This window comes from Esox lucius, chromosome 2 (assembly GCF_011004845.1).
Source record: "Esox lucius isolate fEsoLuc1 chromosome 2, fEsoLuc1.pri, whole genome shotgun sequence".
Classification (NCBI taxonomy): domain Eukaryota; kingdom Metazoa; phylum Chordata; class Actinopteri; order Esociformes; family Esocidae; genus Esox; species Esox lucius.
Genome location: NC_047570.1, coordinates 14,930,608 through 14,957,241, shown reverse-complemented (window position 1 = coordinate 14,957,241; position 26,634 = coordinate 14,930,608). Strand labels below are relative to the sequence as shown.

General features: G+C 39.8%; 2 protein-coding genes across 4 annotated transcripts in view; both read left to right on the top strand.

Annotated features, from left to right (window-relative positions):
- The window catches only part of mrvi1 (murine retrovirus integration site 1 homolog), a 29,189-nt gene extending 9,146 nt beyond the window's left edge, over positions 1-20,043 (top strand). For 2 of the 3 annotated variants that reach the window (XM_010881148.3, XM_010881156.5), the window contains 21 exons: positions 224-482; positions 3,052-3,264; positions 10,287-10,405; positions 10,601-10,662; positions 11,333-11,506; positions 11,622-11,699; positions 11,796-11,842; positions 11,942-11,998; positions 12,094-12,567; positions 12,780-12,858; positions 13,914-14,040; positions 14,151-14,181; positions 14,929-15,069; positions 15,156-15,287; positions 16,135-16,288; positions 16,393-16,442; positions 16,610-16,762; positions 16,898-16,962; positions 17,757-17,867; positions 18,684-18,815; positions 18,951-20,043. In XM_010881148.3, coding sequence (XP_010879450.1) covers positions 3,193-3,264; positions 10,287-10,405; positions 10,601-10,662; positions 11,333-11,506; positions 11,622-11,699; positions 11,796-11,842; positions 11,942-11,998; positions 12,094-12,567; positions 12,780-12,858; positions 13,914-14,040; positions 14,151-14,181; positions 14,929-15,069; positions 15,156-15,287; positions 16,135-16,288; positions 16,393-16,442; positions 16,610-16,762; positions 16,898-16,962; positions 17,757-17,867; positions 18,684-18,815; positions 18,951-19,194 — 2,502 coding nt within the window. In that variant the 5' untranslated portion in view covers positions 224-482; positions 3,052-3,192 and the 3' untranslated portion in view covers positions 19,195-20,043. Of the gene's footprint in view, positions 1-223; positions 483-3,051; positions 3,265-10,266; positions 10,406-10,600; positions 10,663-11,332; positions 11,507-11,621; positions 11,700-11,795; positions 11,843-11,941; positions 11,999-12,093; positions 12,568-12,779; positions 12,859-13,913; positions 14,041-14,150; positions 14,182-14,928; positions 15,070-15,155; positions 15,288-16,134; positions 16,289-16,392; positions 16,443-16,609; positions 16,763-16,897; positions 16,963-17,756; positions 17,868-18,683; positions 18,816-18,950 lie in introns of all 3 variants that reach the window. The other variant, XM_010881165.5, reaches the window with a different exon arrangement.
- Positions 20,044-21,098: 1,055 nt separating this feature from the next.
- lyve1a (lymphatic vessel endothelial hyaluronic receptor 1a) lies at positions 21,099-25,954 on the top strand. The gene is made up of 7 exons (XM_010881177.4): positions 21,099-21,259; positions 22,329-22,476; positions 22,808-22,985; positions 23,089-23,228; positions 24,457-24,729; positions 24,865-24,943; positions 25,199-25,954. The coding sequence occupies exons 1-7, from the start codon at positions 21,257-21,259 to the stop codon at positions 25,383-25,385; spliced, it is 1,008 nt and encodes a 335-aa protein (XP_010879479.1). The 5' UTR covers positions 21,099-21,256; the 3' UTR covers positions 25,386-25,954.
- The last annotated feature ends 680 nt before the right edge of the window (positions 25,955-26,634 follow it).

The following is a 26,634-nucleotide window of genomic DNA, read 5'->3' as shown; positions in this document are numbered from 1 at the left end:
TCAGTACATTCCTTGGAGGAAGCTAGAAAATGTCAGAGAATTGCCTAGTGTTTTAGAAAAGGCCCCCTTGTCAGGGTTTAGCAGGAGGAGTTGCTGCCATTTCACAGAGCAGAAAGCTGTGGAAGTTAACTCAAATGTTTAGGCTGATATGTGGTTTATAATTGTGTTGGATATGATTTTGGTTATTGTGGATAAATAACAATGTGCTGACGGATTCCACCAGTCTCAGATCGGAGCATCCTAGTTCCCGTGACTATTGCCGGTCAGATGCCAAAGACTGTGGTAGTGGATTAACCTCATCACCTGAAGACTGTGGGAATCAGCCATCAGACCCAGGAGGCAATGCTGGTAGCAAAGCATCTGAGCCAGAAGATAGTGGGAGGACCAACACATTAAAACCAACTCTTGGGTGTGATCAAGAACACTGTGGGAGTTTCCATTCTCAAGAGTTTCCGACTGTTGTAAAAATAGGCGCAAATAAGGTGAGTCCAGATCAGGGGTATTTAAATCACCTTTTTCTGAACGCTGAAATGTTTTATGTTTTGGTGTAACCCTGTTCTATTCTACCAGATTAACTATTCTAGCGGTTTGATAATTAGTTGACAATGTGAATGAGCATTTAGCCAACAGAACGCTGGTGTCCCTGGGTGACAATATAGCAGGTCACAAAATTCTGCGGCGCTCCTCATATTAAAGGTCCCCTGACATTAAATTTTCATTTTGTGAGGTTTTTTAACATTAATATGAGTTCACCTAGCCTATTTTCTAAAAATTCCATTTGGTGTAAATTGAGCATTTTCTATCTTTCTCTGACTTGGAGAAAACGGAGAATCAAACAGGCTGATCTGGACCCGTCTCTTTGTGACGTCGCAAGGAGAAATTGTTAACTCCCATGGTAACTCCCCTTTTTCTGCTTTGCCCGCCCAGAGAAAGAATTTAAATAGAGCCAGGTGTGAGGCACACGTGTGTGAGCGCGACTTCAATTTGTCTATGCGACGAGGAGGGGCATCATGGCTTTTGAGCGAAGGAAACACAATAATTGCTCAGTAATAGGATGTAGAGATGAGCAACGAAGCCTTTTTTTACTTCCTTCGTACATGCCACAGAAGAACCAGTGGAATGATTTCATTTTCTCCGGAAAAGCGCCGACACAGCTTCCCAAAGTTTTGCATGTCTGTGGCAAACATTTCACCGACGACTATGTACATAATGTTACACAACAAAGCATGGGAACGATGGCATTGCCACCCCTTCCCCACGCCTTTGTCTCATTGTGTTTGATTACCTTTGCTTTAAGTGACTTTGTTACTGTTCACCCCTAGTGGGTTCTTAACAATATGTGATCTTCTCAGATATAGACATTCTTAAGACTCTGTTTGATCCGGATCTGCTGTTGATTATCCTGTGTGATTTAGAAGACCTGAAGTGTTTATCCCCATCCAAAAATGAATTTCTTACAGTCCAATTTCAGCAAAAAAATTATTTAGTAAATTGCTGTCTTCCAAAGGAATCCATCAAGAAAATGATTGCCCTTTTCAGACATACAATGCTGCTAAAGTAACATGTCAAAAGGTTGTGCATCAGAAGTGGCCTCATACCCTTTCAGACAAGAGAATTCTGCTCCAAAACAGAATGTTCCCTACAGTTTCCTGACAACTCTAAACGTTGCACAATGATGTTGTATGTGTTGTTATTCAATTTGGTTCATTTGGTGGCAAGCTGCATTTTATTTCTACCATGACGTCAAGTCATACCACTGTCTTGTAACCACAATGTTTTTAGACTGATTACTTTTTCATAGCATGTATAAAGAAGAAATGACGTTATTATTATTAAAACATTACAGTATTACAGTGATTTGTAGGTGCTAAAATGACCATAGTTCAAAATAAACACACACTCATGCATACTCTTCTGAACTGAGGGATGCAAAATCATAAATATGTTATCCATTTAAGGAGTACACATCCTTCCCGGTATATGGCTTCCCACACAAACACCCTCTAACATACCCAGGAACAGAATAAGTGTTGCTTGAGGGCTGACTCTGGGGGGCTCAGAGGGTGGCTGAAGACAGTTGGAGAGGGGGGTGGGCAGGATGAGGGAGGACAGTCTCAGTTGGGTGGGGTTGGAGTAGAGGCACAGGGACATGCAGTGAGCCCTGGCAGAGAGATATACCCAGAGATAGAGACTCCAGACGGCGCTCTGGCTGATGGCATGTCAGATTTGGATATTTCTGACTGCTGCATGATTCTTTCCAAGGGAAATATTTCCATAGACATATTTTGATGCTGATATGTGGAAGTGTTGATGTTTTCCATTTAGAATGATTTGGCAGTTAAAGCTAACACTGTCCTATACTGATTTAATTCATCATGATTATGATTACCCTAACAACCTTTTAACATACATCGCCATTGTTTCTACCTCCCTGCCCACCCTGCTTTATTTGCCGTACAAAACTGTTTAGATTTGTTTCAAGACATTGCTTTTCTTTGTTCATTCTTAGAATGAAACAAGTCTAACTTTATTAGCTGGAAGAATGCATTCCTCTGGGATTCCTGTTGTCCCAGATTAACTTGTCTAATTCACCCCCACCACTGGAGGCAGTAAGGTCACATTTGTTTATTCAGAGTTCTGGAGGCAGGGCTTGCTGGTCAGGTTTAGCAATAAAAAAGATGCAGCTGATATGTGTGACGCATTTGTCTGTTGCACGATTACATTAATAAGATGCTAGAGATTAAATTATGCTCGGTCTGGAATACTGCAACATTAATGAATTGCATCATGAACCGGTTATTGGATAGAATAGTGCAACTGCAATACTATTCCTTTCTTATCCTGTTCACTCCATTGTTTTTGTCAGCCGAAATCAAAGTTCAAACAGACATAACCACCAATTTACACTCCAACTCTTAAGGAAATGTAGAAGTACACTTGTCGTGTAGGAGGAAGTGTAATGTCTTTTTGTGGTTTCCCTTGCAGTAACACGCCATTAGTGTTTGCATGTTCTCACACACCCTTGCTTCTGTGTGACATTATGTGTTCCAGGAAGGAGGGAACCACAAGTTGTACTGCTTTCCCTGGGTTCAGACTCAACAGTCATTTGAGGACTCCCCAACACAAACCAATCCAGCCGAGAGCCCGTTTGTTTCCACCCGGACACGGCATCGTGCACCGCAATCCCTGATCATGCCTGTCCTCCCTGAAGAAGATGAGGATTCTCCCGAGGAAATTGACAGTTCTTCCAGCTCACCTAGCACAGTTAGTACCAATGCGTTACTCTAAATCTTCACTCAGTAAAGCTATGGTACATTGTGATTGGCTCGTTCCACTAGCTTGGAAATGTGCAACCTTAAAAGCTGAGCATTGGTATTGACAATATGAGCATACACTGCAGTGGGAAACACATTTGTATCATCATTTAAGGTATTATAAACAATCAAACACTTTAACACTCGCAATGTACTGCAGCATACTGTAGATGATGTGTACTGTGTGAAAAACACATTGTATTTCAAATGGCACTGAAGATACGGTAAGGTTATATATTCCACTCCAATGAATGTAGAACACAACCATATCTTCAGAGTACCTGAAACCTTCTGTACACTTGTGGTGTTGTTTTTTCTGGCATTCATGAAGATATTTTCAGATACTAGGATGGAATCTTGTTGCAACACTGAATGGGAATGCTGTAGCAATTGTTCTCGTATGTGGTTTTGGTGACCCATTAGTTTACACAGTGATTGCTTTAATACCATATTTGTATTGCAGCCGGAGTTCTGGAATACATATTTTACCTTGCTACCGAGCTGCCTGTTAGCTACTGTCTAATTCAAATGAATATTATTACATGGTTGAAAGGATCCAAGGGTTTAATCGTTTGCTCATGTTGGTGCTAAAATCTTCATTACTAATATTTTTTGTGCTCTGAATGTGTGTATATTTAGTAATAATTAGTAGTAATTAATCTCTCACAGCACTTCAAGATGTCAGTTAGGGATTTCTTTCCAAAAAAGGTGGCCTTCCTGTTCTATTTTTGACTCAGGAACAAAGCTGTTTTTCAACAGTGAAGATATTTTATTAATCCCAGCAAAATCATAAGCATGATGTTCTCTCTTCTTTTGTCCAGATCACTATTTTAATTCTTCAGTTTCTATTATTAATCTGCTCTTTGGTTTAAGTAATTTAGGTGGCATTTGTGGTCAAGACAAGTCAGCACAGTGTGTCCTGATCACTCCAGATCTTGGCTGTACTCTAAAGGCTAAATGACCTTTCATGGTTTTGTTCTGTCATTGATTCGGATCCTGTGTAGTTGTCTACCCTAATGTTCACTGAGTTAAGCTGACATCAACCTAGCAATGGATCTTAGATGTTTCACAGTATGAGTCTCTAATTGTGCCTTTTTCCCCGTCCAGTATGTCCCCCAAAGCACAAGGTAGTAAAATTCTCTAAGTCACTGAGATTAATCTGTATACACATCTCCCTATACACGCGAGAGCTGTATGCAGCTATTTGGCTTACATATCGTACATATCACATTTCACATTTGTTGAGCAGATGACGGTTTCCCCAAAACCACTGAGTTACTTCCAGAAGTAAACTGTCTTCCAGTCCAGTCAGTCATAAACACATCTTAGATAAGACTTCTCAGTGGAATGCAACAATTCTCTTTAATCTAATCTGGGAGCATGGCAACCGTATAAAACTATCCTTTTTATTAAACAATAGCTCTTGGCTTTCAGCAGGTTCATACTGTTTTAGGGATATAATTTATTAGCAAGGTCTTGGTAAAGCTATTAGTGAATAAGCAATTCATGTTATCTTGTTTATTTGCGTGTTTTGTTTGCTCTGGAGATATCAAAAATGAAAGAGGGATATAAGCCTGACTTTTATCATTGCTGCAGATCATATTATTCAAGTGAGTGTTAATTCTGTCCTTCATCCTCTTGGGATGCTGAGGCACAGTGAATTCATGACTTTTTTGTTCAGAAGGGACATAGTAAAGAGGTTTCGATGTACAGGGTTTCAGATTGTTGATATTGTGCAGCTGAGCTACAAATGGTGCTGCCTCTGGAACCAAGGACCACCTACTAATCAACTTAGCTAAGTGCCTCCATGAAATACCCACAGATATACACTGAACAAAATTATAAACACAACACTATTGTTTTTGCCCCCATTTATCATGAGCTGAACTCAAAGATCTAAGACTTTCTCTTTGTACACAAAAGGCCTATTTCTCTCAAATATTGTTCAAAAATCTGTCTAAATTTGTGTTAGTGAGCACTTCTCCTTTGCCGAGATAATCCATCCACCTCACATCCACTCACATTACCAAGCATCAACCAAAGGGACACCAACTAACCAAAACCACCCGAAAATGAGGGTAGAGTATTGCCAGCAGATTTCACTCCAATTGCACAATGCACGCAACGTAGAAACAACAAGCCATTTACTCCACCTCCGAATGGCATTGGAGAGAGGGCATCCCAGTGATGATGGAAGCCCACCTGGCAAGACAGCAAGGGTGGACAGTAAGCTTTTTTAATCACCTTCATACCCCTGCGCCAGACTGCACTTAATCATAGACCATGCTGAAGACATGAGTCTTTAGCAGACACTTGTAAATTTGCGCCTGAGTCTGCATTTCTAACCGTAATTGGCAGATCATTCCACAGTAGTGGAGCTCTATGAGATAAAGCCCTGCATCCAGCTGTTTGTTTAGAAATTCTAGGTATAATTAAAAGGCCTGCATCTTGCGATCTTAGGTTACGTATAGGTATATATGGCTGGATCATTTCAGCGAGGTAAGGAGCAAGTCCATGTATTGCTTTATAGGTTAACAATAAAACCTTAAAATCAGCCCAAGCCCTAACAGGCAGCCAGTGTAAAGAGGCTAGTACAGGAGTTATGTGTCCAAATTTTTTTGTTCTAGTTAGAGTTCTAGCAGCTGTGTTCAGCACTAATTGAAGTTTCTTTTTTTATTTATCAGGGTAACCAGAGAGAAGAGCATTGCAGTAATCTAATCTAGAAGTAACAAAAGCATGGGTTAGGTTTTCAGCATTTTTAATAATAAGTTTCAGATTTTTGCAATGTTCCGAAGATGGAAAAAAGCAGCTCTTGAGAAATGTTTTCTATGTTCATCAAAGGAGAGGTCAGGGTCGAGGGTAATGCCAAGGTTTCTCAGTTTTTTGGGATGTGACCGTACAACTGTCGGGATTCACTGGGAGATCTGCCAACAAAACTCAGTTTCTTAGGTCCTAAAATGAGCATTTCTGTTTTTCCTGAGGATAAAAGCGAGAGGTTCTCCGTCATTCACTTCCTAATATCTGAAATGCATGCTTCCGAACTAGCTAATTTTGGGGCTTCTCCATGTTTCATCGAAATATACAACTGTGTGTCATCAGCTTAGCAGTTTCAATAATGAATGATATTACCCAGAGGCAGCATACAGGTGCTGGTCATAAAATTAGAATATCAAAAAAAGTTGATTTATTTCAGTAATTCCATTCAAAAAGTGAAACTTGTGTATTGTATACATTCATTCCACACAGACTGATATATTTCGAGTGTTTATTTATTTTATGATGATTATAACTGACAACGAATGAAAATCCCAAATTCAGTATGAACAACTGAAAAGTATGAACATGAAAAGTATGAGCATATATAGCACTCAATACTTAGTTGGGGCTCCTTTTGCCTGAATTACTGCAGCAATGCGGCGTGGCATGGAGTCGATCAGTTTGTGGCACTGCTCAGGTGTTATGAGAGCCCAGGTTGCTCTGATAGTGGCCTTTAGCTCTTCTGCATTGTTGAGTCTGGCGTATCGCATCTTCCTGTTCACAATACCCCATAGATGTTCTATAGGGTTAAGGTCAGGTGTGTTTGCTGGCCAATTAAGAACAGGGATACCATGGTCCTTAAACCAGGTACTGGTAGCTTTGGCACTGTGTGCATGTGCCAAGTCCTGTTGGAAAATGAAATCTGCATCTCCATAATGTTGGTCAGCAGCAGGAAACATGAAGTGCTCTAAAACGTCCGGGTAGACGGCTGCGTTGACCTTGGACCTCAGAAAACAAAGTGGACCAACACCAGCAGATGACATGGCACCCCAAACCATCACTGACTGTGGAAACTTTACACAGGACTTCAAGCAACGTGGATTCTGTGCCTCTCCTCTCTTCCTCCAGACATGGGACCTTGATTTCCAAAGGAAATGCAAAATTTACTTTCATCAGAGAACATAACTTTGGACCACTCAGCAGCAGTCCAGTCCTTTTTGTCTTTAGACCAGGCAAGAGGCTTCTGACGCTGTGTCTTGTTCAAGAGTGGCTTGACACAAGGAATGTGACAGCTGAAACCCATGTATTGCATACATCTGTGTGTGATGGTTCTTGAAGCACTGACTCCAGCTGCAGTCCACTCTTTGTGAATCTACCCCACATTTTTGAATGGGTTTTGTTTCACATTCCTCTCCAGGGTGCGGTTATCCCTATTGATTGTACACTTTTTTCTACCACATCTTTTCCTTCCCTTCGCCTATCTATTAGCTCTGTGAACAGCCAGCCTCTTAAGCAATGACCTTTTGTGTCTTGCCCTCCTTGTGCAAGGTGTCAATGGTCGTCTTTTGGACAGCTGTCAAGTCAGCAGTCTTCCCCATGATTGTGTTGCCTACAGAACTAGACTGAGAGACCATTTAAAGGCCTTTGCAGGTGTTTTGAGTTAATTAGCTGATTAGAGTGTGGCACCAGGTGTCTTCAATATTGAACCTTTTCACAATATTCTAATTTTCTGAGATACTGAATTTGGGGTTTTCATTAGTTGTCAGTTGTCATCATCAAAATTAAAAGACATAAACCCTCGAAATATATCAGTCTGTGTGGAATGAATGTATACATTATACAAGTTTCACTTTTTGAATGGAATTACTGAAATAAATAAACTTTTTGATGATATTCAAATGTTATGACCAGCACCTGTATATAGTGAAAACAATAATGGCCCCAAAATCGAGTGTTGAGGAACACCAAAACATACCTTTGATTTGTTAGAGGACATGCTATCTACACATATGAACTCATATCTTTCAGATAAGATTTAAACCAGGTTAGAATGTGTCTAACATGGGTTTCCAGTCTCTAAGAGAAGGGAGTGATCAATAGTGTCAAAGGCAGCACTAAGATCAAGAAGCAACAGGACGGATGCGGCACCTTTTTTCTGAGGCCATTAGAGGGCCATTTGTTACCTTCACCAGTGCAGTCTCAGTGCTATGAGGTGGTCTGAAACTGGATTGGAGCATTTCATAAATGTTATTTGTCCTCAGGAATGTATTCAGTTGTTCGATATTGGCCTATAATTGTTTAATATATCTGGATCCAGATTAGATTTTTTCAGAAGAGGCTTTATTTCTGCTATTTTCAATGAGATGGGTACACATCCGGAGGAAAGGGAGCAATTAATTATGTTAAACATTGTCAGACCTAGCACAGGAAGTAGCTCCTAAAGTAGTTATAATGGAATCAGGTCTAGTTGACAATTTGTGTGTTTAGAACTCATTACTAATTTAGTGAACGTGTTGAGGAATACAGGTTCAAAAAATTGTGTGTCCCCATTGATACCCGGTCAGAAAAGTTCTGGGCATTCTCAGGACAACTGAGATTTTCAGGACTATACCGATTTAAGGAGGAGTCACAGTTATTTGTTTTCTAATGGTGATGATCTTTTCATCAAAGAAGTTCATGTAAACCTTACTAACCCTAACCACTTCACTGGTTGAGCATTGCTATTTTGTTGCAACTGTATCACAGAGAAATGTTTGATTGTTTTTGTTCACCTCAATCAGGTTGAAGAAATAAGCTGATTGAGCAGATGTTAGTGATTTTCGGTATTATAGTATACTGTCTATCCAGGCTAGTCTGAATACTTCCAACTTGGTGGAGCTCCACTTTCGCTCCAATTTTCTGAAGGCTTGCTTGAGTGCTCTAGTATTGTCTGTGTACCCGAGAGTGAGTTTGTTGTTGCGTATTTCTTTCGTTTTTAGTGGCGCCATCATTTCTAAAGTATTTCGCAGTGTTAAGTTTAGATCCTCAATTAGATTGTTTGCAGATTTATTTAATCTGTTATCGATGAGCGAGCTTGGAAGCATATCAAGAAATCAATTTGTAGTCATTATTTGGGGCGCAAGTGGTTTTTCTTGCTTTAACTGTAAATGTGATCTGATATTCCAGGATTATGGGGAAAAAATATTGGACTTTTCCATATAAATATTGAATTTGCCAAAAATGTGAATACTATATGCCCTGACTACAAGGTTAGACAGGAATTCTGAAAACTCACAGAGGAACATTGTGTATGGCCCGGGGGGCCTGTTAATAGTGGCTATGAGAAACAATTTATCAGCCTGGTTAGCTCTCATAAGTAAAACTTCAAAAGAATGAAAACCAGTGATGTGTTTAAGTGTAGAATTATATTTACTGTCACAAATATTAGCAACCCCCCCCCCTTTTTTTTTTAGGGATGCGCAGGCGATATGATCACTAGAGTAGCCCGGAGGAGAGACCTCATTTAGGGCAGTAAATTCATTAGGCTTTAGCCATGTTTCAAAGAGGCCAATAACATCCAGTTTATGATCAGTGATTAATTAATTTACTGCAATTACCTTTAAAGCAAGAGATCTAACATTAAGGAGTCCCATTTTGAGATGCAAGATAATAGAGTCATGTTTATTTGTGACCGAGGTGGAGGAAGGCTTTATCTTAATAAGGTTGCTATTGTTAGCACTTCCTTGTTTAACTTTTCTCAGCCTGGAACGAGTCACAGCCTCAATAGGCAAAACTATGCTAACTGCTCTGGCCATGTCTCTGGCTGAGTCATAGACAGAGACCATGAAGATGAGCTTGTTCTGTTGAATTCCATTCTGAATATGTCCTGTATTCCTTTCTAACTCACAATCCAGGTACTGTCTTTTAATGACTTTTGTCTTTTCCTGTTTTGCTCTGAATAAACACTGCATTTATCAAGCTTCATGCAATGCAATTCATTAATGCCTTATATCAATAGATTATCAAGAGTCAAACGAACACTATAACTATGAAGTCTCTTCAGCAAACATATTTAGAGCTTTGTATAACAGAATCTGATGATGTCCGGCCATGTTGAAGAAAAGACAAACAACTTCCCTTTTCTTTTCTCCAGGTCCTTCAACATTCCCCTCAAAGTGCACTGCATCACTAAAGACAAACCTCTATTTACTCGCAGTGTTTTGTTTTTCCATGTAGTATACACCATTGGAAAGTAGAGCCGTCACTATGACCATGCCTGCTCCCACCATTGTCTTCCCAAAGCAAACGACTGTGACCGTGGTTCAAACGGACAGCCGTCCTCTGGAACAAACCAGGTAAACAGTTCTTATTTGAGCACTGTTCATGTAAAACAAATCTTATGAGCATTGCACCTCTTGAAAATGACCCACTTAAGCTGAAAAAGAAAGAAAAACATCCTTGTTCAAAAGTGTTTTCAGTAGCTGAATGTAAATAAAGCCTGCATTGTAAGAATATGGCATCAGGTGCTTTTAAACACGTCTCTTTCCCAGACCACACAGTCCCAGACCCCGCCTGTCCCGGATCTCCATCGGAGGACCAATTACTACAGTGGGTGGGTACAGTTAAATACATCAATACCATAGGTTATCCTAACAAACCTTTTCCTGTAGGGGCTTCTGCAGAAAGGTTGTTTTGTTTTCATCTTTAACCTGACTTCCTTTTCACCTGAACACCAGATCTAGGGATTCCGCTCAGGTGTTTCTTTTATGCCTGCTATGTTAGATTAACCATTGTTCACAATTCGGGTTTTATTGTGATTTGCTTCTGATAACAATTCATAGATAAAAGGGCTTTATGTAAGATTGTTAGTCATAAATCACCAGAAGTCATCTGCAACTAATGTTTCAAGTTAATGTTTCCAATAAAGTTTTCCTAATTTATAATTTCTCGCCCATCTGGCTATTTGTTTGCATTCTTGTATAGTCTCCTCATACTCACTTTAGACACTCAGTACTACCCCCCACCCTAAACCATCCTTGACTAGCTAATACAACTCCGTTACGGGAAGAGGACAAGGAGACAAGTTGTGTTATTGTTTGAATTCAATCTTAGTTAGAGGCTGGATTCTACACAGTGCCTTAGAAAAGCAGAGCCATAGCTCTCAGCACTGAAATGTTTTGATTACTGTTGAAAATGATTAGTTGCCCTTCTTATCCCTTCACATTTTGATTGCGTGTGCGAGTGTTTGTTTGTTTGTGACCATCCATTTTGGTCCTACACAGACAGTACAGGCAATGTGATAGATCTGGTGAAAGACCCTCTGCCTGAGCTGCAGCTCTCTGAAGAAGACCGCCAGAAGAACCTAGAGCTACTGGAGGAAGCCAAGAAAGTCAGCGACCGCTTTCTGACCCGCAGGGGCCGAAGGTCCACGTGCAGCCTCTCAGAGTCCCCCACAGGTGAGACGCACCAGACTCTTTGTAATGGTACATTTTGTACTAGTCCTCCCTTGAATAAACATAATGCATAATACATGTTTTTAGTGCATTTAAATAATTAGTATTTTATTCCTAGGTCTCTCACCCAATCAAACGCCGTCGTCTTCACCGGTGCCGTCCAGAAGTAGCTCTCTTACCACCGCCCCTCAAATACGTACGTCCACTTTCCTGTCTGTGGCTGATAATATTCATGTTTACAAAAACCTGACGGCTGATAATGCAACCCTTTTTGTAATCATTTTTCCTTCAGCCGTAGGCACTGATGTGAACCACTCCCCCTCATCGCCTGTTAGCCAGGTGAGGCTAGCGTGCAATGCATCTTATTATCCTGATCTGCTCTGAATGATGCTGAAACGACGTGGCCATGTCCTGATGTTTTGTGTTTCTCTCTGGTAGCGACTGGAGGTTCCATCTGCGGGGGACCAGGCTAGTACCAGTACACCGGACCAGGAGGTCAGCATGGCCCTCTCATAGCCCTTTTTAATTTTATTGAAAGGCCGCCTGCCAATTTGACTTTTAAAGTGATATCATGTCATTGTTGTTTTTAGAGCTCCAGAAGGCTGGTGGACTGGAAGCCCAATGAGAAGCGCAAGGTGTCCTCAGGCACTCTGGTTCCCCGTCACACTGGTCCACCATCACCCAGGGAGCCTATCGGGGGCCAAAAAGAGAACTGTGACCCGAAAGTATCAGCTAAGAAAAGCCCAGTAGAGGGTCTGGTCAGAGCCCCAAGCCAGGCCCCTGCCACTGGAGTGGCCAAGCCTGTCCCTCGGCCCCAAACACAACAGGCTCCCTGCACGGCAGAGATCAAGACCATCGGAGCCTTTCCTCCGCTCATGAGAGCAGTCTCCTGGGACACTGTCGGAACCCTCAACGCCCGCAACGAGGCACCAAGCCTTCCCCCTACAAGTGAAGAAAACTTCTCCTTCCAAGACAAGACCCGGGATGTCCTGCTCAATTCTTCTGGGTACAAGGACTTCCCTGTACAACCTGTGAACGTGCAAAAACTGTCCAAAATAAGAGAGGTACAGCTGAAACCTTTCAACTGCTGGGGCTCAGCCCCTTGAATTTCAAGCTATGGCATTTATGTGACTTTCATTGCTCGTTTTGGGAGATTTAAGAGCATTTTGCAAAAGCTGAAATAAAGAGAGAGCATGTTTTGTTGGCGTGGGTTTTACAGTCCAACTAAATGAAAACTTCTGCAAGATCTTAAAACACTCTTCTCTTCTGTGTACAGGAGCACAAGCTCATGCGGAACCAAAGTATCGTCGGGTCAATGTTGCCTGACTTGAGTGAAACAGCTGAACAGGAACGAGGTACTGTGAATAACCCTGTCTGACCTGCAGATGAGGCATTGATATGTAATGTAGATAGTAGGCTTTTATCTAGTCAGGGGGGAATCATGGGTTACATCACAGGATGTGAATCCTTAGATCAGGAGGGAGACAGGAAATATATCGCTTTGAACTGATGAACTATTATTTTGGCACAGTTTCATTTTTTATGAAACTGAATTGTTATTTTAAGTTTGCACCAGAAGATGGTGTGAGTGCTAACGGAAGCTAATATAGTTTTTTTTCCAGAACTATGTTGCTGTAGATATTGCTTTTCTCAGGCCTCTTACTTAAAAGTTTGTCTGGCAGGATGGATCTGAAGCTTCGCATGTGTGGATCACATTCGGCATATGTGCTTTTTAAACTTACTTAAGTGGAGCTTGAATCAGCTGGCAGTAGATATCACAAAAAATGTGTGTGGATTTGGGAAATTGACTTGTTTTAGTAAATACGCCATCGTTGCTCGCAAATCTGAGCAAATTTGTTTGGCATGGCACAGGGCATCTGTTCTTAACATTTTCTAATGTTAAAGAACCTGAAATCTCTATTTGTACTGCTTGTCTGTGTCTTGCATATGTTTGATATGTAGCCTAAATAGATTGCCTGTTTGTGTCCTGCTTATTTATTTCATAGCCTATTGGTACAAGTTACAGCATTTTATCGAAAGCATAGAGTGCGAAAGAAAGGGGCAGTTTAAAGTTTTTGTCCAAATAGCTCCAGCGTGTTTATTTCTCCGAAATATGAGGCAGAGATACAGTCAACATTATATCAGTCAAATCATGAGTAAAGATAAAAACGTGAAGCAGATCATAATGACAACAGTTTAAGGAGGGCGGACAGTAAACACATGCGCAGAAGCTTCCGTATCCGTAACGCGGAGTTAAGATCCGAGAAAACTGAATCTGCAGCAGCTCTGTGTTTCAAGATTTGAAAGGACATTGGTTAAAATGATAATGGAATTAAATAGATGCCAGATCCATGTTGTGAGAGTACAACAGCCCTCTGTCTGGTTGTGTGGTTGTGTGTGTGCTGGCCAGGTCCTTCTCCGTTGCCCTCTCCAGGGTCTCCTACAGATGAGGAGGCTAAGGAGAAGTCAGATGCCATGCCCAATATCTCAGACATCATGCTGAGGAAACTCAAACTGCACAGAGGGCTTCCAGGCTGGTGGGTATCACCTTATTTGGACTGAAATGAAGTGACCTTTGACCCGCTTTTCTTTGTGAAAACATCTATCAACATACTTCACTTCTATTTTCTCTTTGATTCTACTGCAGTGCACCTCCACTCACGGAAAAAGAAGTTGAGGTTAGTATCTACTATAGAAAGTCCAGTATTCACTGTAAAAATGTAAAGGTTAAAAGAAATTGAAATGTAGGAGTGCTCTGAAAATTGTAGGATAGGGCTTCCCAAACATCCTTCTCCTGGACCCTCTTTTTCACATGAAATCATTTAAATGCGACCATTTGAAGAAATAATTCAGATTGAAACTGTGAGGAACACCTTTTAAGAAGAACCTTTTGGAGTAAATTGTTTTATGTATTTAGGCTAATATACAGGAAGCCCCTTGTCTCTATGATGAGGACTGATGGGGGCATTGGTGATTTCCTGTCTCTAAGGAGAAAACACAAACATGGCTGTTGTGTGAGTGCAGATAGACGATCTCTCCCAGGGGGCTACATGCTGTGTATGATCGAGTTCACAGATTGCCTCTGTATTCTGGGATGGTGTTTTCAATGTCGCTGCAGTGACTCTGTCATCTATGTGCCTGTGTGTTATGGGTTTATCTAGCATGGTTGCTAGTAATGACATGGCACCCTACAGGCTAGGTGATACTCTATATAGTAGTTTGCTAGCCTACTGGGGTATTTCTTGCCTTATATTGTCAGTTACGTGAATGTACAAGTGTTTACTCAACTCAATACTGATTACTAGGGATTTTTGGGGGGACCAGACATAGTTGAACTTGGTGTGTCTCAGTTGTTAATAACGGTATCCAACATGTCCCTGGTGAATTATAAATGAGAATTAAAATCAATCATATCCTCGCCACAGAATGCATTTGTTCAGCTGTCACTGGCGTTCCGGAATGACAACTACACCCTGGAGACACGGCTGAAGCAGGCGGAGCGAGAGCGGACGCTGACCGAGGAAAACACAGAGAAGGAACTGGAAGAATTCAAAAACTCTCTCAAGGTCAGCCCAAAAGTAGTTAACAAAGATTCGAGCTCCACTTGCGCTCATCAACACCGGTTGTTTTGACATCTTCGGTGTCTTCCCAGTGCACAGCACCACAGTGGAGTAACATGGAGCAGCGGGAGTCCTATCAGAGGCTCATAGAGACCGTGGCCGTACTGCACCGGCTGGCCACCAGGCTCTCCAGCAGGGCAGAGATGGTTGGAGCAGTGAGACAGGTACTGGAACGCAAACTTAGGGCATCGGATGGGCCACCCACAGGTCACGCCAACGATCTGCCCAATAGAGAGTGGAAACCCCTAGATGAGAGAAAAGAAAACAGGGCAGAAATGAAAAGAATAACTTGTCATTGTTCCTGTCATGAGAAAAACACTGCCTTCTGTTGGACGATCAGGCCATTGCAATTTTAGTTTTTAGACAAATAAGAGATGTTTGTGAAAGATTAAGCCTGATGTTACATTTGCCCTCTGGTTATCGTGAATGCCAAAGCAAACTTCAGTAAATGACTAGGGAATGACTAAGGGGTATGTCCGGTGTCCCCTGTGGATGGCTGTATAGACTATATCATTGCTCAAAGATGCATTCCAGGTCTGTTGCAAATAACAAACATGTTTTTAAAACTCAGTTTTAGGCAGGATGTGTAATTTATTATCAGTAGAATGATTATCATACCTCAGTTGGTGAAGCGAGATGCAACACTGCACAATTAAAACGGAGTTAGCGCTATGAAAAGATTGGCTCTTGTTGTATGCGTTTCTTACCACCATTTCAACTGCGTTATGTCAGCTCACAAAATTAGCAGGCATTTTCATTTTTGGAATTGGATCAAAAGACCTGGGGCTATTTTAGGACTGAAGCCCCCGAAGCCAAGACCTAATGACTCCATTGAAACATGAAATGCATCTTAAGTATTACCAATCACAGACTTTCTGCAGGAAGGGACTTGACCTAACCTAAGAGTACCACTCGAAATGCATATTTCTTGCTCTCACTCTGTCTCTCTCTCTTTGGTTACTGTATGACTCACGTGGACGGCAATTGCCGCGTTGTCGCTGTGTGTGTCAGGAGAAACGTATGAACAAGGCCACGGAGGTGATGATGCAGTATGTGGAGAACCTGAAGAGGACCTATGAGAAGGACCATGCTGAGCTGACGGAGTTTAAGAAACTAGCCAACCAGAACTCCAACCGCTGTTATGGCGGATCCATAGACACTGGAGGTAGAAACGCACAAACCCTTCGTCCTCAGTGCGTGACAGCTGCCACGAAATGGTGCACACGTGTCGAATGACATGAACTGCAATTTCCTGTCTTCTCTGAATAGATGACGGAGTTCCACGACCGTCCAGATCCATGTCTCTAACCCTGGGAAAGGTATTGTGCAATAGTGGGTCCAGTAAACGGAGTGTATCTCGTGGCTGTATTGTTGGGATTATGCACAGGGTGACAGATGTCAAGTTGGTCTTCCATCGACTGGACTCCCTCTCTTTTCTCCTTGCCATTTCTGTCATATTCTCGCTCTCTCGTGTATTCCTTATCAGGCTTTGCCCAGACGTAGGGTCAGTGTTGCAGTTGTCCCGAAGTTTAATCTACTAAACGTCCCTGGTCAGACCCCGGTCATGGCAGGGCCCGGTCCCAGCGTTGCCATGGGACCCAGCCCCCAACCCGCCATGGGCCCCGCACTTCCTGTCCTGGTATGTACTCTACCCAATCACAGCCTTCTCAGCCTGTCTCCCTGATCACTTGATTAAGTGGTAATATCCTGTCTTTGCAAAGTTTTGTCACACTGCTTTGTCTACATGCGTGACCTTTGTGATTGTTAATTACAGTGTGAAGGAAACAGTATGAAAAGCAATCTGTCCACTGAGCCCACACAGCCAGCTATAGCTGAGAGGTATGTACCTCCATCCTCTGCCACAAGGATAAAATAATGCATATCTACAGTGGTGTGTACTCAGCAGAATCTTACTGCTCGCCTGTATTGTCTGGTTTCGAATGTCAGGTCACTGATCATTGAAACAGTGGCTGAAGGTGATTCATGTAAACCCTTATCAGAAGACTTATCCGGGAGCTGCATCAGGATGTTTTCCCAGTATACCTGACCTCCAGGAAATGTTCCCTGGGGATGGCCAACCGAATACCATGGTCCATCCAAATACAGAAGATGAATGCCTTATGCAACTTGCAGATTATCTGTGTACCAAAATAATTTAACAAACATTCCATAATACCCTAAATGGCTGAGACGTAGTCCAAACAATCAGGCTTGGGGGTTTGACAAAAGCCAGGCCAGAGGCTCCTTCCCTGGCCTGGTAATAAGATGAGTCTGCGAGTCCACATGGCTGAGCACACTCAAACTGTCTTAGTTTATCTCATGCCAAAATGTCAGGCTCGCTGGGAGCACGAGAGACAATAACAATCATGTCAGGTATCGGCTCAGTAAAAGCCAGGGACATTTTAAGAGTCCCTGTGTACACATTCTGCCTTTGTACTTGGGGTTTTTAATTGAGCTCGCCTGTCAGTGATGGTACTAGCCACGTACACTGTCTTTCAACTGCATTCCAGCTTGTCCATTAGAACAAGGCCGCAGTGTTATGGAAAGCATTTTGCCCATGATGCACTCCTCTCTCATCGCAATGTCTGTTGTTAAAATATGCTTTGTTTTCTTTCCTTTATGAAACAATGCAGCTTGGCAGAGCAGGAAGCTGAGCCATCGGCCCTAGCCAGGCCTGCCTTCAACCTAGAGGAGATCAGATCAGAGATCAAGGCACAGATCGAGGAGGAATCCTACAATAAAGGGTGAGGCATTTGCACTGACCTCCACCCCCCCCCCACTGTCACATACGCTGGTACTCAGCACTGATAATAATGTATTGACATCATGCTATAAAGACTCATCGAAGTAGCCTACACAGTATTACACATTCAGCATTACAATAAAGTATAGTAGTTCATACCTCATATGCAGTAGTGTGGTATACTCTGGTAAAATAAGATCTTGAGTTACAGTAAAAAAAAAAAAAAAAAAACTTAAGAGGTTAAGGGGTTCTTTAAGGAACTTTAATGTAGCAATAGGTTCCTGGAAGATCTCCAGATTAGAGGCATGGTTTAGTTGGAGAATGGCTTAAAATTGTTAGTTTTTTTTACCACCTGTTAATGTAAATGTCATTCCTTTAATCGGTGTGGTTGTATTGTCCTAACATTTGAAGGCTGAGTACTTGCTTATAAAACTCCAGTGAAGTTAAAAGAGGTATTTGAACAATCAACCACTTAATTATTATACACTTTATTTCTATACTATTATTAGTATAATATATAATGTGCATGACTTGTATGTAAAATATTTGCTGGTTACAATCTTAACCCAATGAACATGAATGACATTTACACTAACATGTGGTGAAAAAGTACTATATTAAAGCCAAGCCTCTAATAAGCCACACCTCCAATCTGACAAGCTGACACACATACACAAATACAATATTTTTACGCATTTGTTTACTTACATTTACCCCACTCTACAACAATAGTGTTATACCACTGCTAAATTATATACTTCCTCTATGTTCAACTCATGCACTTTAATTGGTGAAAGTTATTCATTTTGTAATACAGCTACCTTGAAGGAATGAAGAGAAATAAAGAACTCAAAGAAGTGAAGGATGAGGAGAAAGTAGAGGAAAAGCCACTGGAGTTAAAAAAGAAGGAAGAACAAAGAGAAATTACCAGAAAAGAAAAGACAAGCAGGTGATTTTCACTGTATGTAGATAGATACATTGTATATATGATTACATGATTATGTAGCATTACACTAATAACTTTATAATACTGATTTGTAACATGTGAATTGTTCTGAATCCCCTCTCAATGTTGCTTTTACAGTAAGGTTGAAGAGGTCTTAGTTGTCCTTGATTGGCTTTGGCCCAAGATTTTCCGTCGTAACCGACTCTGGATTGTTCTTACACTGTTCCTGGCCACATTTCTGGCTGTCGCTGTTTTCACATACTTTAATGATCGCTATAACAACCATGGGGACATGTCAGCTGAAAAATCCATGGTCCAGGGCAAGAAGAAGATCTTTGGACTGAATGTAGGAGTACAGCCAAAAAATCCTGCTGCAGAATAACAAAAATCCTGTCCCATCCTTCTCACCATCCATAGACTATTTTTCCACACAGGAATTCAACTTGAATATAGGGTTATAAAGATCTAGGGTTTTGGAATTTAGCTTTGGGAGCATTCATAGCATTTCTCTTTCATGGTTACAGAGGATAAACCTTCTAATGATCCTGAACTTTATAAAGGTATATTTATGTTGTGTTAGGACAGCTGCCAGAGTGCTTGTGATGGTGAAATATGTATGATTGTTGCTTAGGGACCAAGTATAATAGTGTGATGAGCTATTTTCTTATCTATATTCTAAACACAGGATTGTTATCATATCTTGGCCTACTCTAAGTGTCCTCCTGGAGGAGTGAATGTGGACCCTTAAGAGAAAATGTGTGATTAATGATGACTTTCCTAAGACCAACGCCACAGTATACCTGTCAGAAAAATGTACGTGTCCATCTCTCTACTGTTGCTGTGTGTTCATTCTCTCAGGTCCAGTAAGATGATGTCCCCTGGTGATATTTACAGACATATTTAAAGAGATTTAAAAAAAAAAAATCTGTAGTCAAATCTATATCTATATTTGTGGTATTTAAGCAGAGACTTTGTGAAAATCTATAATACAAGCACATTCCAAAGTAGTTAATCAAGTGCAATATTTTGCAGTTGATTGTTCTTGTTTGTGTTGTTTTTGTGTTGGTTTGTATCTACTGAGCACTGAAAGATTTCCTCCCCCTACAATAACACGTTTAGACAGCATGAGATGTTTTTTTATCTTCTTTGCACATGTGTGTCAGTGTTGTATGGTTGGTTTTCTGTTGTGTCACCTTTGCCATTAAATAAAGGTGCCTTGAAATTTGCAGCATTCATTTCCATGTGAATAATGAATAATTCAGACAGGTACAGTTTAGATAAAGCTTTTTTTGCTGAGTTTTACCACAAACCTGCCAAATCAGTAGTTTCCTTTGTGTAATGAATGACAGAGTAATTGCATTTTTCACTACATTGCTTGTTCCCTTCCTCCCTGCACTTATAAAAAGGAAAAATCTAACAATCCTTTTATATCTCTCAGGAAACAAATTAGGTAATCTAATTGCTTCCATTAAGCTATAGCTCTGCTGTGTTGAAGGTGCTTGAGTGATTCTCTCTATTTTCATAAATCATGCAGGTTGGTGAAATATAAATGTCACCGTCTTCTCATTCGGCAAAAAAATAAATAAAATAACTTTGCTTATTTTTCCTGCGTCATTTCCTGCTGTACTGGGTTGAATGAGATGTTGGAAATAGGATGTCACAGTCAGAGGTACATCAGAGGACGGCAGAGCTCATGAGGTGGTCAGTAATGAGCCAAAGGAGGAAATCATTCTGTGTGGTGCCAAATAATAAAAAAAAGGTGTCCAAAATCGCTTTGAAGAAAGACAAGATACAAATATATGCTTGTTTGTTTCATACTTATTCTGAATGAACGTAACTTAATAGCAGACTCAGATTGACATGCTTTTCTAATGGAATTGGTTTGCATTAGAGACCTCCGTTTAAATGTTTAAATTAGGGTTGTGAAAATGTACGCGCTCACGTACGTGTGCGGTTAATTTAAAATGCATGGTTAACACTGAAATACATTTGTCACCGTTAATGCATTTTTCTATTTTGAGCCTCAGAACTTTCCATAGTTAGTGCTTGGCTTGAACAGTAGTTGGTGCGTTACCGTCACTGTTTTCATGCAATAGCGTACTGTTTTTATTTAGTAATTTTATTTATTATTATTAACTTTATTGTCACTTCACTTGGGCAAAGGGTGTCCGGAGCATTTTAAAGTTAGCCTACTTTTTTTCAATATCGCAATGGAGAGTAGATATGTTGTGAATCGAGTTTACTCGCCACTTGTTTGTGAATCCTGCCAAACACATCATTCAGTAGCTAAACTGGGGGCTCTGGAGTATCTCTCCTTGTGTCCCCATCTCTGTCGCCGCTCAAAACCCCAGCGAACGAGAAAGCCAGCGGTGTCTTCACTCTGACCCTCTTCTCCTAGTGTTCCGCTGTGTGCGTGGGTATCCACCTGCTAACAACTTGCTTGTATGGTAAGTTATCATAATTTTGTTTTGGCTTGTCTAAGCTAAGAATTAATGTTGTTAACAGTTGCTATTCCACAAATAAAATTGTAATAGTGGAACTGACAAACCACATTCAGTTACACATCTCCCCTGATTCATTGTTTGTAGCCATCTTACCTACCTTATGCATTTGGCTATTATTCAAGTTCCCTATCTAATGCATTACAGTAACATTTGGTAATGTTAGGTATTTGGTGGTGTCCAGTCATCCATCAGGAAAGCTACTGTTTACAGGCCCCCACCTGAAACCCATTGTAGTGACATTGCAATCTAAACATCAAATGACAATACCTTCAAAAGTTTAAGTGAGATTCTGGGTTGGATCAAAGGTCTGCACACCCAACAGTTCTCCAGATACGTTTTTATACAGTGCTTAGCAGTTATTAGTTGTATGTGGTAGAGCTATGGGATTAGGGAAAAGTAACCTTCTTTTGAGACCCAGGTCTAATGGACCAACTTGGAAAAGCTCCCACACTAATTCTATTACAAGTGAAGCACTATCCATAGATTACAATTAAACATAGAATGCCTTTCACACAATGCATTGCTTTTCAAACCTAAAAGTGTGTAATTTATGGTGAAATTGGAAAACATTGTAAAATTGTGATTAATCGCAATTATGCTTTTGATTATTTGACAGCATTAGTTGAGATTTGTTTGTTGATTTTGAACACAGGATGGAATCCTCCTTCAGTCTTCCAGTTGTGTAATTACACAATTATTAATTCATGGTCATGTAATTCTCACTTCGCCTCTTTTTGAAAATGTTAGCTATACTTATATTTTGTGTCGTACTCTTTGAAGCTTCTAAAGCTTTTGTTAAAGTTTATTTTATGTTGGACCATTTTGATTCCTAAAGTGCTTGTACTGAACGATTTGTACACTGCTCTTCCTGTTTCCTGTTCCCGATGGTTCCATGGCCTTGTCACCTCTTCATATGACCAGTCATTTATGCCGCAGCGTGGTCTACTCTATTAACCCATCCTTCAGTTCCAAATTGAATCACCTCTCACTAACCCCTTCATTTGCTACACAGACACACAGTGGACCACTTGTCCCTCAGTTCTCTGTTTCTGACAGCTCAAAACAGCTCATAACCATGATACAGGTTTGGATCCTTTCTCTGCTCCTGAATCTGTCTCTGGCCTTCTCAAAGCTACATGTTGATCCTAGCAAATTCCATGGTAAGATAATTTTTTTTTTTTTTACGTTATTTGTGTCTCAATGCTCAGAGATGTTGCTTTCTTTCACTAATCAATATTGTTTGTTAAGTAGGCATTGTGATTTTAGAGAATTATTTTTATAATTATTGTTATAATTATTATAAGTCATTTTCTTCATTTAAATATAATATATATAATGCTGATCACCATGGATATTACAATATTAATTAGTTATTGTCAGTTGATACAATTATTTATTATGTTTTATATATAGATACATAAATATTATTAGAAAAAAAATACAAGAACAATAATTATTTATAACATTGAAAACCAAAAATGTCCTTCTCAGCATTCCCAAAGGACCACATTGCTGGGGTGTTTCAGGTCCACTACAAAAATCAAATCAACCAGCTTACCTATGCCTTTAATGCCTCTGAGGCCAGGGATGTGTGCTCATTTCTTGGTGTAACCTTGGCCTCGATTGCTCAGGTTGAAGAGGCTCAAAAACAAGGATTGGAAACATGCAGGTAAGAGGCTTTTGGATTAAAATCCTTTTTTTCATAATAATGATTTTTATAATAGATTACCTCTAAGAATTAATTAATGGACAAACAATATTTGGGTCTCTAGGTTTGGATGGATTGATGAACATTTTGCAGTGATCCCTCGGATTTTGCCCAGTTTAAGCTGTGGTAAAAACCAGACTGGTGTCATCAAATGGAGAGCCCCTGTCACCACACTGTTTGATGTCTTCTGCTTCAATATTTCAGGTACAGTAATGGGTTTTTATGTTAAGGCCAGGCACCACAGTGCATCCATCTGTCAGTTTTCAGATTTTGGGATATTTTGCAATTATAACTAATCTACTTTCATGAAATAACTGATTTATATCATTTTATCCCAACTCTGCATAAATAAATGTTGTTATTGTTAGCATGTTTCATCTAGACATTGAACCACTATGTTGAATCATATATCATTCAAAAGCTTGTTTTCCGGAGCATATTGCTAGCTATTCCGTACATGTCTATATCCTTTGTAGACGTGCTGTTTTGTGTTGAAATATGCATCACTCTTATTTCTGGAAAGTACATTCTAATTGCATTAGCCTATCTTTATCTGGCATTTACACAAAATGAGATGTCTTCCATGTGCCAATCCATTTTTCTCAGTTTTCAGAGGAAATTCATTATATTCCACACACAGGTTCTTAGGTCTTATAGCCAGACGTATACAGAGGCTTTTTTAATATCTTGTGTCATGTAGATTTTAAATGTCATTTTGCCTGTAAATATAGGCAAAATATGCATCCATCATACATAATATGGAAATTGTTTTTAAAATAATAAACTGTTCTGTACAAATCTGATCATTGGGTGTCTTACCACAAAAAACAAAACATTCTGCCTTGAAGTAATGTGTTGAAAAATGTATTCTCATAATATGCAAATGGCAGATATTTAAGGACATTTAGCCTCATTTGCATATTTGAATAGTTGGAATAAAACAATATCTTGTATTTCTGAATACTTGAAACTGGTAAAGTTTCAGTCTGATAAGAGTAAAGTTAAAAAAAAAAAAAAACTATTAGAGTGTGGTGCCAGGACTTAACCTCCATGCAGTCAATAGATCAAAGTAAAAGGTTAAAGCCCAGTCATTCAGGGATAGGAGTTCTGCTCAGTGCCTTTACACTGACCCTAAACGGGGAGGTGTTTGGTATTTTTCCAGAAAATCCACTCATCAAACTTTCATTTCCTTTGTGAGGTCAACAACAGTATGAATGTGAAAGGAAAAGGGAACATTGGATGGTGAAAAACATCCTACACTAACTTCCTGAACTGTCCCTGTGTGTGGTGTGTTCAAGTTTCTGGAATTTAGTGAAATGAAAATAAATGCAAAACTGTCACTGTAATATCAATGACGCACACCAATTTGACACATTTTTGTATTCGACTGAATGTGATTAAAGATGACAATTGAGTAATTTTCCTACCACAGCGATACATTTGGAGGATACCACAGCTGATAGCCTTTTGACTACACAGGAGCAACTGGAGGGACCACGTCCTCCTTCTTCAGGAGTGACCTCATCCCCCCCTACCTCCATCTCTACAACAATCAGTCATCTTCCCCGATCTACACACTCTGCTCAGCCCACGTCTCCTTCCTCCCTTTTCCCTCTCAGTGTCTCTCCCTCTGCCTCTATCCATCACTCTGATAACCCAGAGGAGGTACACCCGTCCTTGAGCAACAAAAGGTTTTTAATTGGAGGTTTGAGACATTTAACTACGGTACCAGCATTGCTGTTGTCCATCAAACCACTCATATGATCTCTGATCACTATTTTGATCAATATTGAAAAGGCCTATTTTGTAGTAATTTCTTTCCTCTCTGGTACTTTTTTAGCGGTACCAACAGTGTTACTTATCACCTTTGCTTTTGTTATTCTTCTGACTGCAATGGCCATTCTCTGGTACTTCAGAAAGTAAGTAAAAAATATTAAATTTGTGAGACCCTTTGACTTGGAAGCCATTGTTTTATCTAGGGTTGATTACTTTGCACATTTACTATACTATTACTATACTATTACTGTACTATTACTGTACTATTTTACAATGTCACTTTTGGAATATAATTTGATGTTAAATTGACTGGTAATATGTCTGAAGGTCACATTTAAAAGTTTTCCCTTTTAAAATAAGAACAATTGCCTTAAGACTATTCTCCCCTGCTTGTATAGGGGGCAGAAGAAAGACTACACTGAGACTGAGGATTGGAAACACACCTGTATGAAAGAAACTAAGAATCAGCAGAATGAATCTGCAACAGAGCCTGATGACGAAGTGTGCAAAGAGATTGCCAAGGATGTCAGAGTGAACATCCGTGATGACACCAACACAAAATACACATCAGAGATAGAGCCTTGATGCATTAGAAAAGGCCAAAGATATGTGCTTGCTGCTTTCTCTACAGTTATGCTTGTGAGTTTCAAAGTTTGTTATTGTTTAGCAGTTTGTACATAATGTGCATAGTTTTTTTTTAAATATCTTTATAGAATAAGCGATCCTTAAAACTATCCTCCAAAAAGTACTTATTTTCTCTTTTTTTGTTGGTCACATCAATACAGATTGTTTGAGATTTTTCATTTTATATTCTAGCCACTACATAGGATGTCAACAAGATGTCAACATAGGATTGTCGCTGTGTTATGTAGCTGTGTACATATTTTCTGCCATGCAGATCATTGACTTTAGATAGACAGCATGCCAGAGCCACTACTAATAAATTATGTTTAAATCCTAACTCCAATCTTGAACTGCTATAATGCAGTTTATTTGTTTTGTATCCTTGCTTTAAATTTATGTCTTAGCCTTTTTTGAAAGGCTGTTGCTACATGTTTTGGGTTAGTATTTTACTATTGTTAATGTTCTACTACACAAAATATTCCATAATCTCACAGTGTTAAACTGCTTGACTATAAAACAATATCATTCCATGTTTAAATATATTTATTGATAACAAAATAAAAATAGCAAATTTTATAGCATTCTGCAAGCCATTGACTAACCAGAAGAGAAATAAAGCTGATAGGACATCTTTAAACAGTTTATATACAATACTGTGTACCATCCATATCACAGTGCAACAGAAAGAAATGGGTCATTTTTGAATTCCAGATTTGGGCATCTATGAAATATGTGACATTCAAGGAAGTAATACCAATGAGATAAAACAAAGAGACACATTACAATAAGAAAGGTAGATATTGTAACACCTTTTTGTGATTTTATTCACCTAGATAATAATAAAAATATTTTTCTTATAATATAATTCACTGTGTTGAATTGTAAATAGATAAGTAGATAATTAGCAGTGGATATGTCTAAAATAACATCACCAGTAGGACTGACTAGTAATTCCCAGTAGTTTCTATAATTAAAATACATATGTTGTATGCTTTGCAGTATAAATTGCATGTTTCCATATTAAAGAATAAAAAAAAACATATATTTGCAATATTTAGTCATCTTGAAATGTTTCTATATGGTGTTAATGGACAGTATTTCCCACCACAATTCAAGAATGACCCACATGCCTTCAAATGTTCCTCTTGTCCAAACACATGTGTTTTAATAAAAACGTAAAAGCATACCCCTAAAATCTTTCAAGCAAATA